Source organism: Sinocyclocheilus anshuiensis, unplaced genomic scaffold, assembly GCF_001515605.1.
Source record: "Sinocyclocheilus anshuiensis isolate Anshui unplaced genomic scaffold, SAMN03320099.WGS_v1.1 scaffold1199, whole genome shotgun sequence".
NCBI lineage: Eukaryota > Metazoa > Chordata > Actinopteri > Cypriniformes > Cyprinidae > Sinocyclocheilus > Sinocyclocheilus anshuiensis.
In genome coordinates, this window is record NW_015540934.1 from 733,093 (window position 1) to 750,879 (window position 17,787).

A 17,787-nucleotide genomic window follows, 5' to 3' on the forward strand; every position below is an offset into this window, starting at 1 on the left:
CCGCAGGAGCCTTTATCTGTATTTCCCCACTGCCACAGCAGTGTCTGCTCCCGCAGGAGTCTCATCTGTATTTCCCCACTGCCGCAGCAGTGTCTGCTCCCGCAAGAGCCTTTATCTGTATTTCCCCACTGCCGCAGCAGTGTCTGCTCCCGCAGAAACTTTTCCATATTTCCCCACTGCCGCAGCAGTTGCCGCTCCCGCAGGAGCCTTTATCTCTCTTTCCCTCTGCCGCAGCAGTGCCCGCTTCCGCAGAAGCCATTTTCTCTTTTCAGATGCCGTAGCAGTTCCCACTCCCACAGGAGTTTTCTTTTCAGATGCATCAGCAGCGCCCGTTTCCGCAGAAGACATTTTCTCTTTTCAGATGCCGTAGCAGTTCCCACTCCCACAGGAGTTTTCTTTTCAGATGCATCAGCAGCGCCCGTTTCCGCAGAAGACATTTTCTCTTTTCAGATGCCGTAGCAGTTCCCACTCCCACAGGAGTTTTTCTTTTCAGATGCCGCAGCATCCGTAGAAGCCTCTAGTTCTCTCTTCTAAAGCCTCAGAAGCGCCGCTACTACAAGCGAGGTCCAGCACCCCACCAATCTTAAGCTTTGCAAATTTTGGGGGGTTATCAACGCTCCTCTCTGGCTGCTGTCCCATACTAAATTGCATCTTTGGGTGAGCGCTCTGGGTCTGGGCTAAAAAACCGAGCTCGGACCCCTCTCCCCGGACAGGGGGAGTACCCCGGGCTCGAGAGTAATTACCGAGCTCGGAGCCCTGGGGGTTATCAACGCTCCTCTCTGTCTGCTGTCCCGTACTAAATTGCATCTTTGGGGGAGCGCTCTGGGTCTGGGCTAAAAAACCGGAGCCTTCTCCCCGGACAGCACGCCAAATACGCATAACCTTTACTCAGTTTATTATATGTAAGTGTGAACTCGTGAAGTGATGTTTTATTAACAAATTTCAGGAGGAGCACGCACAGATAATTAACATGGCCAGTCCATCATCAGTAATTACACCATCTATCCAATCAGCACAAGAGAGAACCCCTATAAATAATCAAAGCAGCCTTACCTTCATTATCTCTAGTCTTTCAGCATCCCTCCACCACCCTGACTCCTCACCCATTCCTACCACAGCACGGGGAGGAGCACTCGGGGAGAGCGCTCTGGGTCCGGGCTAAAAAACCGAGCTCGGACCCCTCTCCCCGGACAGGGGGAGTACCCCGGGCTTGAGAGTGATTACCGAGCTCGGAGCCCTCTCCCCGGACAGCACGGCACATACGCATCACCTTTACTCAGTTTATTGTATGTAAGTGTGAACTTGTGAATTGTATCTCGACCAAATATTGTCCGATCCTAATAAACCATACATCAATGGAAAGCTTATTTATTCAGATTTCAGATGATGTATAAATCTCAATTTCGAAAAATTGACCCTTATGACTGGTTTTGTGGTCCAGGGTCACAAATGTTGACAGTTATGCACCAACAAAGGGAGCCTTTGGAGCAACACGCCCCATGTAACACTATAGACTTCATTATATGGATTTCTCAAATTTATTTTATGTTTGTTTTTACAAATGGTGATGTGGTTTAGGAGTAAAAATTGTTTTCTGTGCAACAGGTAGGGTCAATTAGCACAAGCGGTTAGGAAAAACTTCCTAACCTGGAAAAAAAATCCTGAAGACGTTCATTGAATCTAAAACGTGTGAAACATAAGAAAACATTTTATTTATTTTGGAAAAATGTTTTTCTTAAGAGTGAATGAGGAAGTATAACTGCTGTGGTTTCTGTAAAAGTTGCAGATGTGTGTTTATATGTGAGTGTGTGTAACCATGTGTTGTAAACAGAGTGACAGTGTAGAGACAGTGCTTGATGAAAATGTGCTGACCAGTATTTTCAGAATTTCCCAATCCACCAAAGCTGAGCATTTATGCCCTTTGTCCTAGAAGTCAGCTATTTAAATCTATTATTTTTCTTTTGAGAATACATTCTTTCCCATCAAATTAATTTACCCAAGAGCTTTCAAGCTACATTAATTTACCCAAGAGCTTTCAAGCTACAGCAACCAAACTTGGCACAGATTTGTCTCTTTTGACTTCAGATGGTTATGACTTTTCTAACTTATCTGACATACAGTAACTATGTACCTGAACATAGCTATGCCTAGTAACTAGCCACACTCTCTAGTACACTAGTACAGTGCTTCCCGACCACATCCTTTTTCTGACACACGCTTTTCAGGTCTTGGAGTCTATAAAGGCTTCAAGAATGTAGTTGGAAAACACTGCACTTGTACACTCTATCAACCAACTAGAAAAGTGCCTCTCAAACCTGTCCTGGGGACATTTTGCATGTCTCCCTCATCTAAGGCTTTGTTCAGGCTGCAGACAAATCAGATTTTTTCTCAAATCAGATCTTTTCAGGCAGAATGTCTGCAATATTAATTGCAAGTGATCAAATCAGGTTTGCGCGACCAGACATAACTAATGTATCTGCATGGGTTGCTTTTGTTTCGATGCAGGTGTACCCACGCATGTGACGAGGCTTTCAAAACAGATGCAGGAAAAATGGAGGTGCATCATCTTGATCTTCAAATAAGCACCCTGTCGAGTCGAGGTGCAGAAATCCTCTGTCGCATAAGAAAAACTCAGCGACAGAGAAGACTGGTATATGTTGTGATGTTCTGTGCTGCAGTCACAGCTGGCTTTGGCTTTGTTTGAATACTGTATGAATTCTGGCCTTTCTGTCACTGGTTTTGACTATTATCGTTGTGTGTTTTGCATTAAGAGTGATGCAAGAAACAACCCGAAATCTGATTTGGGCAGCCAAAGTGTCCTGACTGAGAGACATCTGTAAAAATCAAATTGCAATCACATTCCAAACCACCTTGAATGTGACGAATGTGACGTTTCTTTTTGTTTTTGTTTTGTTTTGTTGCTGTACAGGCTTTCAAAAACCCATCTAGATAATATCTGGATATGCAAAAAAAAATCTGATTTTCGCTGACAGTTTGAACAAGGTCTAACACATCTGATTCAACTCATCAGCTCATTGGCAGAGACAGCAAATCCTAATATTGATGTGTCCAATAAAAGAGACATCCAAAAATGTGCAATATTGGGGGGTCTCCAGGACAAGGTTTGAGAAGCACTGTCCTAAACCATCTTATTGTGGTCTTATTGACCACACCCTCTAGGTAGCCTTTGGTTATGAATTCCTAGTTAGGGGAGCGTAAAGGCTTGATTCGAGGAAATGGGTGTTGCGTCATACTCAGCCGATCGTTCTTCCGGAGTTTCACTGCTCTGCATGAGGGGTATATGTATTGGCACTTTACCAGCTTGGTTGTTTGGGTTAGACATTAATTGTAAGTGTGTCTGCTTGTGTTGTCAGCTGATAGTAATCTTCTTTTTCGTGAAGCTGGCGTTTGTTCGAGTGTTTGTTGCATCCGTAACTGGTGGATTGCCTTTTTGCTGCTTTGCGTTTCCCTGAACCGAAGAATTGCGGGCATTATAGCGGGCTGAGCGACTTTGAGCAGCTGCTGTCTGTATGGTAGGTGTATTTTCTATTCATACTCATGTTTAGTGCATTTGAGGGGGTTAATTATTTGTATGGCCTTTTTTTTTTGTCTAGTGATCTGTTAAGATGTGTTAAAGTGTTGGTTGCCGGATGGATGATGTGGTCTGCATTATTGGGTATGTACAACTCACCCTGTCCCCATGGCCTTCATTAAGGTATGTTTAGCTTTATTATAACTTCCTTTGTTTTTCAGGTGTTCAAACCATTCTGTGAGCGTGCTTGTTCTTTTCTTTTGGCTTTGCATGGCTTATAGCATGGCCTACTGCATGGCTTGCAACTCTAACACTGCTATTTTGTTTTGCTTTAATTTTGTTAATTCATAACTTTGTTTTGTCTTTAGTAATTCTGTCTTGGCGCTGACGATTTTGTTTTGCTGTATTAAGTTTGTTTTAATTAGGATTTGGTTTTGTTTAGTTGAAATAATCCTGTTTTTGTTTTCATGGTGTTTGTTTATATTTAATGTGTATTTTGTTTTGCTGGAAGTTGTATTTCTTTATTTTGTTTGTCTTCTCATTTTGCAGGAGCTGGGGACCTGGAGAATGCAGGCTAGCTGTCCCTGTGTGATAGTAGCTCTCTTTTTAATAAGGTGGTGTGGATTTGCAGTGAAATTCTCTGGAGGGTGAGTGTGATTTGGTGCACATGTGGGTATTGATTCTACAGGCATTATTGGAGCCTGGTGTCTACCCTGCATCTCTATTGGAACGCCCCAGCTCTGCTTTGTTTGTTTGTTTGTTTGTTTGTTTGTTTGTTTTTCTTTGATAAATTTGTGTTTTACAGCAGTCAGTTGCTGTTTGACATTATTTGATTATTTTGTGATTGCTATCTCAATTGAGAAAATGTAACTAATGTTTCAATAAAGATTTATATTTTTTATACTGAAGTATCCACGTCTCTTGGTCATTGTGGGAGTAATAGAACCTGTGTGTGTCCTCTGGTTTTTCCCAGGTAATAAATCCTGTGCGGTGTAGTCGTTGGTTTTGGAGTTAGTAGAACAATCTTAAGGTTTCTTAATTCTTTCTAACATCACTCTTGCCATTTCGGCTCTAAAGCATGTATATGAGTGTTCTCAATCATATGTTGCGTTGCAGGAGGCTTTCTTCTCTAGGAGGCAGCAGGAGGGCGAAACCTTGTTGGAGTTTGCCCTCACTCTCATGGGCCTCTTGGAAAAGGCTAAGCAGCGTTCACCGGATGCGATGCCAAATGCTGAGGTATTGTTGCGCAATCAATTTGTTGAATATGTTTTTGATAGTACCCTTCGTCACAAGTTGAAGCAGCTGGTCTGTCGCCAACCCACTGCTACGCTGCTAGATGTCCATGGTGAAGCTATTAGGTGGGAACGTGAGGGCATGCCCGGAGGAGTGAGAGGCCGCAGTCACTCTGTCCCATTGGCACTTGGGTTTCAATATGGTTTACAAGGTGCTGTGTGTTCTGGAGTAAACATGGAATCGGACATAGAGCTCTGCGGTAGGATGGTCCCGAAATGTGGTGCTCTAGTGGTCCGGAATCCTCCTGGTGGCATCTGTGCTCAAGCCCCTGGTGTTTTGGGAATGAATGTATTGAGCCAATGTTACCAGGAGGTCTCTGGACAACACGGGCCCTCCTGGTTTAAATCCCTGGCAGTGTCATGTGCTCCTAAGTCAGTTTTTCAGGCTTTGCAGCATTGTCATCAGGCAGGGAATTCATCTGCCTCCTAAGGAAATAGGTAAGGTTAAGGTGTGTGGTCCCCAAACAGCATGCATCCCTGGTGGTGCCATGAAATTGGTAGAAGCCACCTGTTCTGACTATTTTTCTAGTGGTGTTGCACTTCTTGAGACTCCGGAGTTTGGACTCCCTGTGGGATTGCTGATTTCTCCAGCTCTTGTCAAAGTGAGTAGGGGTGTGGTTTACGTGCCAGTTGTCAATGTAGGGACTACTGATGCCCTCCTGTTTCCTCATCGAGTTATTGGTACGTTGTCAAGTGTGCATGTTGTTAGTTTGCCCCCAGGCGTTACTGGCTAGGGACTGTTCATTCCATCCATTCCCAAGTGGGTTCCTCGACTGTGCAAGAGCAACTGGATGCTTTGGACTTGTCCTAGCTGTCCATGGATGAGCAGGGTAAGGTTAGGGACCTTCTTTCAAGGTATCAGTCTGTCTTTTCCACTTTTGAGGGGGATTTGGGGTGTACGGATCTCCTGTGCCATGATATCCCTCTCCTTGATGACACTCCCATTCTACAGCGTTACCGGCGCATACCTCCATCCGAATACGAAGTGGTTAGGGCACATATAAATCAGCTATTGGAGACACAAGTAATTCAAGAAAGTTGTAGTCCATATGCCTCTCCAATCGTGCTTGTAAAGAAGAAAGGCTGTAGTCTGTGCATGTGCGTGGACTACCGTCAGTTGAACTCCAAAACTAGAAAGGATGTGTTTCCTTTGCCACGCATTGAGAAGTCGCTGGATATGTTGACTGGAGCCCGCTGGTTTTCTACATTGGATTTAGCCAGCGGGTACAATTAAGTTCTGGTCACCGAGGGGGATAAGCATAAGACTTATAAGACTTAAGACTTAGGGTTGCCGGGTGGATTAGTTCCAGGAACAGCAGTGCCTGCATCATTGCAGCAGGTTGTGGAGGCAGGACCAGTTGTGGAAGTGCAACAAGCAATGAAAGCTACCTTGCCGAGTCATACGTTGACTGAAATTCCGGCATTGCAGTTGGCCAATCCTGTTATTTCTGAGATACTACCTTTTTGGAGGCGGAAGGCTCGTGCTGGGTTGGAAGAATGTCAGCAGATGTCTGCTTTGGCCTTGACGTTGCTTCGGCAATGGGATTGGCTTGTGGACAAAAATGGTGTACTTTATTGTAGGGTCTATTTCCCAAATGGTGGAGAGGAAGTCCTACAGTTGCTTTTGCCTGCGGCCTTGAAGGTTGATGTTCTTACCCAGTTGCATCAACAACATGGGCATCAAGGTATAGAGTGTATTGCGTAACTGGTCCAGCAGCGGTGCTACTGGCCAGGTATGTCGTCAGATATTGCTTCTTGGTGTCAGGAATGTGAGAGATGCCAGTCTAGTAAAGATACACAGTCACCAGCTCAAAGTTTTATGGGTCATCTTTTGGCAACCAAATGAATTTTTGGCCATCGACTTTACTGTGTTGGAGCCGTCCAGCTCAGGAGTCAAGTTCAAGTTCAAGTTCAAGTTGAGCTTTATTGTCATTCTGCTGCATGTGGGGACATACAGTGGAACGAAATGTCGTGCCTCACAGGACCACGGTGTTACATAAATACAGGCATACAACAATGAAGTAAAACAGTAAAAACTTATACAGTAAAGCAGTAAAAACCTATACACAACTAACCTACTGACTGATTTTGATTATTAATATACTATATATATATATAAATGTTTACCTATACATAAGTAAAAAAAAATACAGACTATACGGATGCTTCACATAAACACTGTACCTATACACAGCTAACCTACTGACAGATTTTGACTATGAATATACTATATATAAATGTTTACCTATGCATAAATTTAAAAAAATAAATAAATAAATAAAATAAAAAAATTAAATAAAATACAGACTATACGGATACTTCACATAATACTGTACATGTGCAAAGAGAAACATCGTAAGTCAAGCAGCTGGCTGGGGAACAGTGCAGATGATTTGTAGTGCATGAGCATGTAAACACATAACATAGGAGTCGAGAATGTGCTGGTGATTACAGGTGTTTTTAGCAAATATACTCTTGCAGTTCCGACTAAGGACCAGCGAGCAGAGACTGTGCCTCAGGCCTTGGTAACTGAGTGGTTCTACAAGTTTGGCGTGCCAGGTCGCCTTCACTCTGAACAGGGGCGTAATATTGAAACCCTTTTGATCCGTCAACTTTGTGTCCTGTATGATGTACAGAAGTCTCGCACAACACCATACCATCCAGCTGGAAATGGTCAGTGTGAGCACTTCAACCGGACCCTGCACATTCTATTGCATGCACTGCCAGCTTCTAGAAAGAGGGATTGGGTAGCATGTTTGCCTCAGGTCCTCTTTTGTTATAACACCACCCATGGGGGTGCCACTGGTGAGTCACCACATTTTTTAATGTTTGGACAGGAACCACGGTTGCTAGTGGATTTTCTGTTGGGTAGGGTCCTGGAGCCAGTTTCTGGCAGTGTGCATAAATGGGTCCAGGAACATCAGACCAGGCTGCAAGTGGCATATGAAGGCGCACAAGGACGGTTAAAGATCATGGCAGAAAGGCGGAAGGCAAAACATGATCAGTATGTCCATGGTACCCCTCTGGCTGAAGGCCAGTTGGTGTACCTTCGAGACTATGGTAACAGGGGTCGCCATAAGATTCAGGATCTTTGGAGCCCGGTAGTTTACCAGGTTGTGCAGGTTCCTCCAGCAGGGTGCGCAGTTTATTCTATTGCTCCCGTGGATGACTTGACTAAGGTGAAGACAGTTCATCACTTGCTGCTTAAGAGCCGGGTCCAGAGGGATCATCCAAGTCCCAAGTATCCTTTAGAGGAGCTTGTTGAAAATGTTTTTTCAATGATTTTTTTTTTCTGAAAGAGAAGACAACAGTACTTTCTGTCTCTGTACTGATAAAAACCTGGTAGCTGTTTGTCTCTGTTCTGCACTATGAGTCACAGCAGAACTAATACAAATCTCAAAAAGTAGTTAACTTTCAATCATTTAACTTCATTTCCCTTATTACTTCATGAAACCTGAAATATACCGATTTATTTCAGCTGACTTCCTTTCTATTTCATAATTTTTAAGATTTATCTAAAATGAACTATCCTTTTATTTTAAAGTCTCATTTTGTAATGAAATGGTGAAATGTTTAACCACATCATGCATTCATATAGCAATATGCATTATTCAATAATAACTTAGAAATGAGAATAATAAAATCAGAAATTATTAACCCAAGGGCGAAAACAACGCATACAGTACAGCCATACAACATCTCAACTGAGTACTAGAATAGCTCGTGCAAATGTAAAACAGTTTAAGTGCAGTGAAATTAGTTGCTCAATTTCACAAGTGTCAGTATGTCAAATCGACCCAGAGAGATTGGAAGCTATCATCATAAAGTCAATATGCACTATAAAGAATTAAATTAATCTTAGGCTGTGCTTAATGGACATGATCTTTTGACCATATCTGATTTTTTTGTCCCACCTGTTTAAATTTTTTATTATAAAAAAATAAATAAAAATAAATAAAATATATATATATATATATATTATTATTATTATTATTATTATTATTATTGTAATTATTATTTAAAAATAGTACTTGTTAAAAAAAATCATAAGAAAATGAAAACTTTATTTCAGACACATTGTATTCACGTGAAATCTAGTGAATAGTCTCTTCTTGGTTTAGGGAAAGTTCTTGCCATGTTAACGTTATTGTCTTGCAGAACAGGATGAAACCTTTATATGGACGTCTACAGATGAATACAATCAGGTCTTTCACTGCCCCCTTTTGGTGAAGAGACGTATGACGAACAGCATAGTAAAGCTTTAGTCAGTGATGGACCAAGTATTACAGTTTCACATTTGCTAAGACACTAAATCCCATTCTGTGAACCAAATTCTCAATAGCCTAAACCACTTTGTCAAATAAATCACTCTCTCTGCAAAACCTTAAACAGGTTCAGGCAGTTTAGACACTGTTCGCAGATCTCATGCACTCTTTTTGTAAAACTCTAAACACATTCTCACTAAAACTTGGTTTTCATCGTGATAAACATGTGATGCAGAACCCTAAACACAAGAAAGCAAAAGTTAAGCACAACTGCAACACGGTTGTCATCGTTTAAACACAATCATTCAAAACTGTTCACACTTGTTTCTAAATATGTGAATGTACAAAATATAAGCCAGTTCAAAGTGCACAGATGGCATGGGTGCATCCATCAATGTGAGAGGTACAGAAGAGTGCGTATACAAGGTGGAGGAAGAGGAGGACGAGGAAGAGCAAGACCAAGAACAGTCATTTCAGATGAAATCAGAGCTACTGTGATAGACCATGTTCAAGTGAGCTAAACCTGACAAAATCTCCAAAAACCTCCCGTTGGGGACGTCCTCATTTGTAAAACTGGTATAAAAATAAAGTTCTGAGTTTTTTTTTTATTGTAAAAATGCAGTTTCCTGTAAGGGGTAGGTTTAGGAGTAGGGTTGGTGTAGGGTGATAGAAAATACAGTTTGTACAGTATAAAAACCATTACGCCTATGGAATGTCCCCATTTACAGTTTTTCTCGATTGCTAACGCACTATAACTGATTCGTTTGGCACAATTTTCCAAACCATTCATACAGTTCCTAAAACAAAGACACGTTTCTCAAAACTTTTAACACATTTCACCTGTTTTCACACATGCTCCAATTTGCTCAGTGTTTTCAGCAAAACTCTACACAAGAACGGCATCATTTTGCTCAGGTTTAACAATGTTCTCATTTAGAAAACACAATATAACTACCTCAAGAATCACAATATAAACTCAAACAGCACACATTTATCCATGTGTGAACATTCAGTAGCAAAACTGATGACACAGCAGTCAGAATCTCAGGATGATATGAACAAGAGCACAGCTGATTATGTGACTTGGAAAATGAATCCTACTACTGGGAGACAAAGAGGAAGAGGAGGGGAAAAGAAAACTGAAGGGGACGGGGTCAAAGGACATTTATTCCTGATGAAATACACAGCGCTGTAGTTGATCATGTTCTTGTGCATGAGGACAGCTGGCCTACAGGCTCATCTACAGGCTTTCAATACTACTTACAGATCAAATATAATGACAGAACAGTAGCAGTACTTCAGATGAGAGAACTTTTACTTTTTATATACAGTATATGTACAGTACAGTAAATACTGAAGAACAAGTTGTACACCCTCAAACTCATAACTGCTGAACTGATTTGTAGCCAAGTACAGTACTTCTTACATGTACTGTATTTTTGCAGAACTGAGAGATGACTCTATATTCTGTTGTGTTCATATGCAATTCTTTGGTATTTGACCTTTTCCTTTCTAGTGCTTTTCATCTACTGTACTGTAAGATCTCTTTACAGCAGTGTAATGAAAATAATCTTTTCTTACTGTAAAGCTTATTGTTGAATTTCACTGTATCTGCTATATTTACCGTAACATGTATGTGCTCTAATTATGTTGTATACTGTAAGAGATATTGAGCTGTAAAATGATACCTGATTGGCAAAAGAAGGTTTTTGCAACAGTGTGATAAATTGATCTCATTAGTGTGTAAGATGTTGTTGTGTGTGTGTTTCTGAGGGCTTGTGTGTGTCATGTCTGAGGGCAAAGTTTGTTTTTTTTCAGCAAGATTGAATAGTTTTGAGTGGATATTCAGAAAAACTGTAATTGCGGTCCAGCTTGGTTAATCAAGTTAAATAGGCCCTTTATATTAGGCAGTGTTATTACGTGCAGGTCGTGGACTGTAAGATCATTTTATTATCTGGTCTTACATTAATGCAACAGGGGAAAGTGGGGATTGTAACAGCGCACCGTTGCAAGAGGATAATGACAAAACGGACGAAGAGATGAGGAAAACGATCATTTATTACATGCACTTTGTTAACGTCAATCACTTAGCCTATGTGCTTTTTTATATAAATTACTATTACAGGGTCACGTGTTTTCTTTAAAAATTGCTGACATTAGTGAATATGCCTATGTTTATGGCGGAGTCTCATTTTAAAGTGATTTTTTTTTTTTTTTTTTTTTTTTTTTTTTTTTAACCATCGCTTTTTATTTTCAGACATAGAATAGGCTACGGCGGCTTTGCAATGATCAACATGCATTAACTCATCATGCCCCCTTATCCACATAATGCCCCCCTGTTCACGCATTACCTCGTGATCTCTAATTACCTCTGTGCAAGAGCTTCTTCGGGACTGTCTATGGCAAAATACCATTTAATCTATAAAGCGCACTAGTATCTAATTTAATGTTACTAGTACTTATTTTTTAGATACTAGTATATTTTCCATTAAGTACTAGTACTTATTCATTAAATATGTTGCTGGCTCATTCATATTCAACATCCGATTACCATACTGGGCAGAAATGCTAATTTAAAAAGTATAGTATCTATTAAGTTCAGGATATCTCTGGTCTAAAAAGTTACTAACTAAAAAATAAGTACTAGTTCTATTTTTTCTTAACAAGAAGAGTATAATTAAATACTAGTCACTATTGGAATAAGTACTAGTATCTAATGATTAAGTACTAGTATCTAATGAATAAGTACTAGTAACTTTACAAAATACACTAGTACCTAAAGAATAAGCACTAGTAGCTAAAGAATAAGCACTAGTACCTAATGAATAAGTACTAGTACTTAATGGAAAAGATACTAGTATCTAAAAAATAAGTACTAGTACCATGAAAATAGATACTAGTACGGCTTATAGATTAAATGTTACTACGGCTTTCCATAGACTGTCACCATTCTGGCCACAAGAGGACGCAAACTAGTTATAGCTTCAGATCCTCCACACTGTTTAGTCCATTCATCAACGTCGACTTTTGTCTGCAAGCCCAAGACTGTAGATCATAATTAGCCTGTTTATTGTTTCAACGTAAACAGACTATTTTTGTTAAAAGTGATGCCATAATATATTATTTTAAACTATGGTCTGCGGCTAAAATTAGTACTAAGACGTCTTACAACCAGGAGACTTTGCAAACATTGCACGAGGGATGTTTTCAGTTTATTCAATTATATAATATCTCAGACATAGCCTATTGACCGTGCGGTAGGCCTATGCCAGATACACTAATATAAGTAATGTTACAATAAAACCTTTAAAAAGGTCATAACACCAAATGTTCTGAACCAGTTGTCTTTAAAGATAAGATGCTCTGAATTTTCATAAAGAGATTATGGTACTGTGCTTTTCTTTTTCAGTCTTGGGATGTGAAATGATGGCAAAACAACTCTTTGTGAACTTAAGCCTAAATCCGTAATATATCTGTGGAAAAGTCGGTTAAAATCGCTACAGAATAGCGTAACATGAACACTTTGAATGGTCCACATCTGTTCTGCGAGCATGAGATCCGCATTCTTCACACATGACTAAACGCATGTGCTCTGCCAGGCCGCCGTGTATCTGTGATATGTTACTCGCTTTCTACATTTACACACCTTTACTTACATGATCCAAATGTCTAAACGCCATGGCAAGAACTTTGAAGAAGGCATATGAAGCCAAACTTAGTACTAAGAAAAAAATATTGTCGTGCCTCTTTACTGCCTCATCGCGTGTTGCAGGTCACGACAGGCATCTTCTTAAAGATATAGGCTTATTCAATCACCCTAATGTCATTCGGACAGATTTAAAAGATTAAGTGTTTAGCAGTTTTAGTTAATTGCAACCACTGGTGTTCAGTATTTATAAAAGTCATACCCTACACTCTAAAAAATGCTGGGTTGTTTCAACCCAACTTTGGGTCAAATATGGTCTAACCCAACTGTTGGGTTAAATTTTTACATTAAATTTTTAACCCAAAAGTTGGGTTAGTCCAAATTTGACCCAAAGTTGGGTTGAAATAACCCAGCATTTTTTAGAGTGTACCTTTAGAATATGCCTACCAGAAATTAATTTCTGAGAATACGGATTTTTCAGTTTACATATTACAAGTCTTGAAATATCTCACATTTTGGGATTATATGGCCTGAGAAACATTTGTGAAACTGTAAAAAAAAAAAAAAAAAAAAAAAAAAAAAAAAAATTTAAAACAGCCAAAATTTAAACTGACTCCAAATAATGAGCACAATGTAAGAAATATATATCCAGGTAGCCTTACTGTAATAAGGGCTCGTTTACATTCAGTTTAACAATGACAATAAAATAAACAATAAAAATGCATTGATCATATTTCACTAAAACACTGCCACGTGAGCGGAAAAATGTATCACAGGACATTTAGCTGTCAATTAAGTCATTTATGCAATTGAGCTTTTGGTAGAAGCGCATCATCAAGACGTTCATGCATTTGATGCCGTTGCGCTGGTTTGATTAATTTTCATTTTAATTAGAAATTAAATGCAAACAGATAGTTCTCGCGCTAAGTATTTCAGGCACCCTAATATTGCGAATGAGGCTTGGTCTACCTATGCTAGTCTGACTTCACTTGTCCCGAGGTCGAAATCAGATATAACTATTTTAACTATTTTAGGACTATACATTGATGTAGTAGTAATATTAGAATTTACAGCATGAACAGCAAACATATTCAAATTTAAATGAAGGCATTTAATTAGTATTATTTAAATATACATATACATTATTGTTTTAGTAGCACATTTTTACATTTAAATTAAGGCATTTAGGAGACACTCTTATCCACAAAACGCATTTGGATTTAAAAGGGAAATAGGCTTATATATTTTCGCAAAGTAGCCTGTTTGTTGTAGCTGTAGGCTATATTTTATGGTTTTGTGAAAGTAAAAGCTTAGGCTAAGTTGTTTCCAGACTATTAGGCTATCGTTGTCCCAAAGAATGTGTCCCATAGCCTAGGCTATATATTAGACTATTACTGTTTTAACTATTTCTTCTCAAAAGCTGTAAATATCTAAAATCTTTTTTTTTTAAGATATGTTTTTAATTTTAATTATCTTTGAGCGTGACTGCGGGAGGCAGAATTCATCTACCAGGGCGAGAGCAATCTCTGTGCCGTTGGATATCTGTGAGCACAGGCGCGGAACGGAATTGGACGCTGACACACGTGGCAAAGAGCTCCTTTGTCATGGATAGGCTCCCCACTCATCTATGTGATCTGATGTGTTTCCGGTTAGTGGCCACTAAGAGTGGTTGTGCACGAGTAGAGTTCCAGAAAAAGAGGTGTCAAACCGAGGTCTGGCGATGCGGAGGGTGTAGGAAAGCTGCGTACTGTGCGCTGTCAGTGCTTTCCAAACGCGCAGAAAGTGACGGCGCGCAAGCGTTATCTCCACTATGTCAACAAGTTTACTTAAAAAAAAAATGTACTCACTTTCGCAGGGGATTGGCGCGTTGTCATGGATACCTAGATAGCACTGTCCAACCTTCTGTTATATTTGGAACAGAACAGGTTACATTCAACCACTGGAGCGAATATCAAAGAGGGAAGCTGTTATGGAAGAGCAGCGGGATCAGAGTGAAGATGACAGCGTTTCTCTGTCACCGAGCCTGCCCTCTCCACCTCTGCAGGCTGCGCACCACGCGCACAGAACCACGAACTTTTTAATTGACAACATTCTCAGACCGGACTTCGGCTGCAAAAGGGAGCAGCGTCCAGGTGCACGGTCTTTTGTTGCCCGACCAACTGTCCCCAGCACTCCTTGTACGGATTCCAACTGCAGCACCGACAGTGTTTCATCTTCAGCCTCGTCCACCGTTTCGTCTCCAGCCAGCAGAAGCCATTCCAAAGTAGACGAGGCCGAAAGAGGGAACGCAGCAAACTGTGGGGTTGTCTCAGCGTCCCCCGTTGCTTTGAATAGCCCGGGTGAAGCCTCCTCGCCCAGTAAGGACAAACAAGCGCTTCTGTGGCCCGCCTGGGTTTACTGCACGAGATACTCTGATCGACCTTCATCTGGTAAGGCACCTGGTAACTAATAATACCACCAGTTCTCTTCTTTCTTGGCCATATATTTATTTTGTTGCATAAACTAAAAGCAGGAAAATCAACTATATGAAATTGATTAAGTTAAGGTTAGTTTCGGTCGTAGAAATATTCGAGCTGACACACACCGTAATCATATAATAATGTCTCATGTTCATCAAGCTAGACCAAATTGTTTTTCCTTTTACAGCATGTACGACCCAGACGTAATAGCTACTCCACATAATATTCCAAGAATTTTCATGCCATATACATACATATATATATATTTATATGTATATATATATGTGTGTGTGTGTGTGTGTGTGTGTGTGTGTATATATATATATATGACTAATACTATAATAATAAAAGTTATAATCTTGAAAAACTTTTAATAATAAAGTCTTGTCACACGCATTTACATAAACGTCGTTTAATAATAAAGTTATATAAATGCCGTCCAAGACAATTACAAAACTAAAGTACATTCCTCAATAAATATATTGAAGTATAATTTAAATGCGTGTGATTGATTTCGTGTTTTAGCGTTGAGGTTTGTAGCTTACTGCCATAAGTTAGTGACTCTTATTTTTATTATTATTATTATTTACAATATCTCACATAATTTGCTTTTAGCCTATTCATTTTAATGTCGTAAAAAATATTTTTTTTTAATCAGATGCTGCATTTTTTTTCTTGGTTTTCTCAATTCACCGTTCAAAACTGGAGTAAAAAAAAAACAAACTAAAAATTCATTTTTATTTCTGAGGAAAGTTACATGAATATACAACCAAATTTAAAGTTGCTAAATCTCTTACATCAGCTCTAACTTTTTGGCTTTTGTCGCTTATCTTAATTTGGCATTTTTAATACAACTTCAGGAGCACGACTTTAAAACGAATATCACTTCTATCATTTATCATCTGCATCATTGTATGTGCAGTACAGACTCAATTATGGCTCTTTTTTATTTTTTTTATTTGTAACAGTGTCAGCAACATAATGACAATGTAGTTCATATGTTTACAATAACAATATCTGTCTATAGGCTATGTTTGTGTAGCCTAAAACATTAATATTTTCTTACAAACTGAAGCAACAATTTGCGTTTATTAGTTTGTTTATTTATTTATCTTTAACAGGGACAGCACTCATTAACAGCAGCAAAACTGTAAGAGCTGTAGTCCCTGGCCAGTTCTTTAAGGCAACCTAAATTTAAAACGATTATTATTGTAAAAAGTTAGAAGAGTCTATTTTGATGTTTATTTATTCCAGTGATCATGTGGCACAATACTCAACACGCCAGTGTCCTTCTGTGTGTGGAGTCCAAAATGGCTTTGACATTTGATGAGATGGTTGATATTCATGGATTCGTCTCATTGTTGTCTCCACACAAGGCCCAAGGACCCGGAAATTGAAAAAGAAGAAAAACGACAGTGAGGATAAACGACCCAGAACGGCGTTCACAGCTGAGCAGCTCCAAAGACTGAAGGCTGAGTTCCAGGCGAGCCGCTATATCACGGAGCAGCGGCGGCAGGCCCTGGCGCACGAACTCAAGCTGAACGAGTCGCAGATTAAAATCTGGTTCCAGAACAAACGGGCTAAAATCAAGAAAGCCACCGGATTCGAGAACGGCCTGGCAGTGCAGCTAATGGCGCAGGGACTGTACAACCATTCCACCACCACCCTTCAAGAAGACGACGGCAACTATAGCAAAGACAGAGAGAGAGAGAGAACCCGCATAGTAAAATAAAAGGGTCGGAAGACTGAAGGGAAGAAGGAAAAACTCAAATACTTGACCAGGAATATTATAAAGGAATATTACCATATATGTTACTTTATCAACCTGTTTTGGAAAAGCGGTGATTTTTTTTTTTTTTTTTTACAATAAAAATATGTGGACTTAATAAATATGCAGCCCTCATTTTTATTTTGGGGATGCTATTAAAGTCTAATGGATCGCGCTATAGTTTGCTTGAAATCGTTACATGCCACTACCAGTAAAAAGACACTTTACATTTGATCTAAATTGTTGTTTTTATACTGTTAAAAGCAATATTTCTTCGTGCCAAAGATGTATTCGATTAAAGTATCCAGAGAACAGTAGCCTATAGGCTACACTTCGTCTATTGATAATATTTTTTTCTTTGCTGATGGGGGATAATGGGAGACTTATCTGATATCAGATATTATTCTTTGCAATATATTTAATACTGTATCCAAATAAACCTCTTTTTGTACATGGCCTCTGTTTTCTCTTTATTTTACCCTTACCGTTAATAGGCTAATCCTCTAAACAAGTTTTTTTTTTTTTTTTTTTTGTCTCTTGCACCATGGAATCAGAGTCAGAGCTCAAAAGACGTAACTAAGTCATCAAACTTGCGTCGTCAAATTTATTTCAACATTGTTTACCTAAGTTTCTCACAATAAAACGACTCTCATAATCCTATAATTCTGTGAAGGTAGAATGACGTCAAAAAGATTTGCATACGCAGGGTAAGAGTTGTGGAAGTGTACATAAGACTGTAAGCGTAAATTAAATTTGCATGCGCAAGAGAAGCTTTGTAAAGGTGTAAATCGCGTTTCAAGCGCAAGAAAAAATGATTTGCAGCAT

At 39.5% G+C, this 17,787-nt stretch overlaps 1 protein-coding gene across 2 annotated transcripts; it reads left to right on the top strand.

Moving 5' to 3' along the window:
* The first annotated feature begins 14,157 nt into the window (after positions 1–14,157).
* Positions 14,158–17,266, top strand: LOC107689527 (homeobox protein engrailed-1a-like). 2 transcript variants are annotated; one of them, XM_016487532.1, is made up of 3 exons: positions 14,158–14,383; positions 14,591–15,164; positions 16,571–17,266. In XM_016487532.1, the coding sequence occupies exons 2-3, from the start codon at positions 14,705–14,707 to the stop codon at positions 16,924–16,926; spliced, it is 816 nt and encodes a 271-aa protein (XP_016343018.1). In that variant the 5' UTR covers positions 14,158–14,383; positions 14,591–14,704; the 3' UTR covers positions 16,927–17,266. The 2 variants fall into 2 exon arrangements, with proteins under 2 accessions (XP_016343018.1, XP_016343017.1); XM_016487531.1 differs by having other exon boundaries at positions 14,158–15,164.
* The last annotated feature ends 521 nt before the right edge of the window (positions 17,267–17,787 follow it).

Excerpts from the sequence above, each read along its gene's own strand:
- LOC107689527 (XM_016487531.1), top strand. The coding sequence starts at position 14,705 with ATGGAAGAGCAGCGGGATCAGAGTGAAGATGACAGCGTTTCTCTGTCA. Across the intron at positions 15,165-16,570 it reads CTCTGATCGACCTTCATCTG|GCCCAAGGACCCGGAAATTG; the intron begins GTAAGGCACCTG and ends TCTCCACACAAG.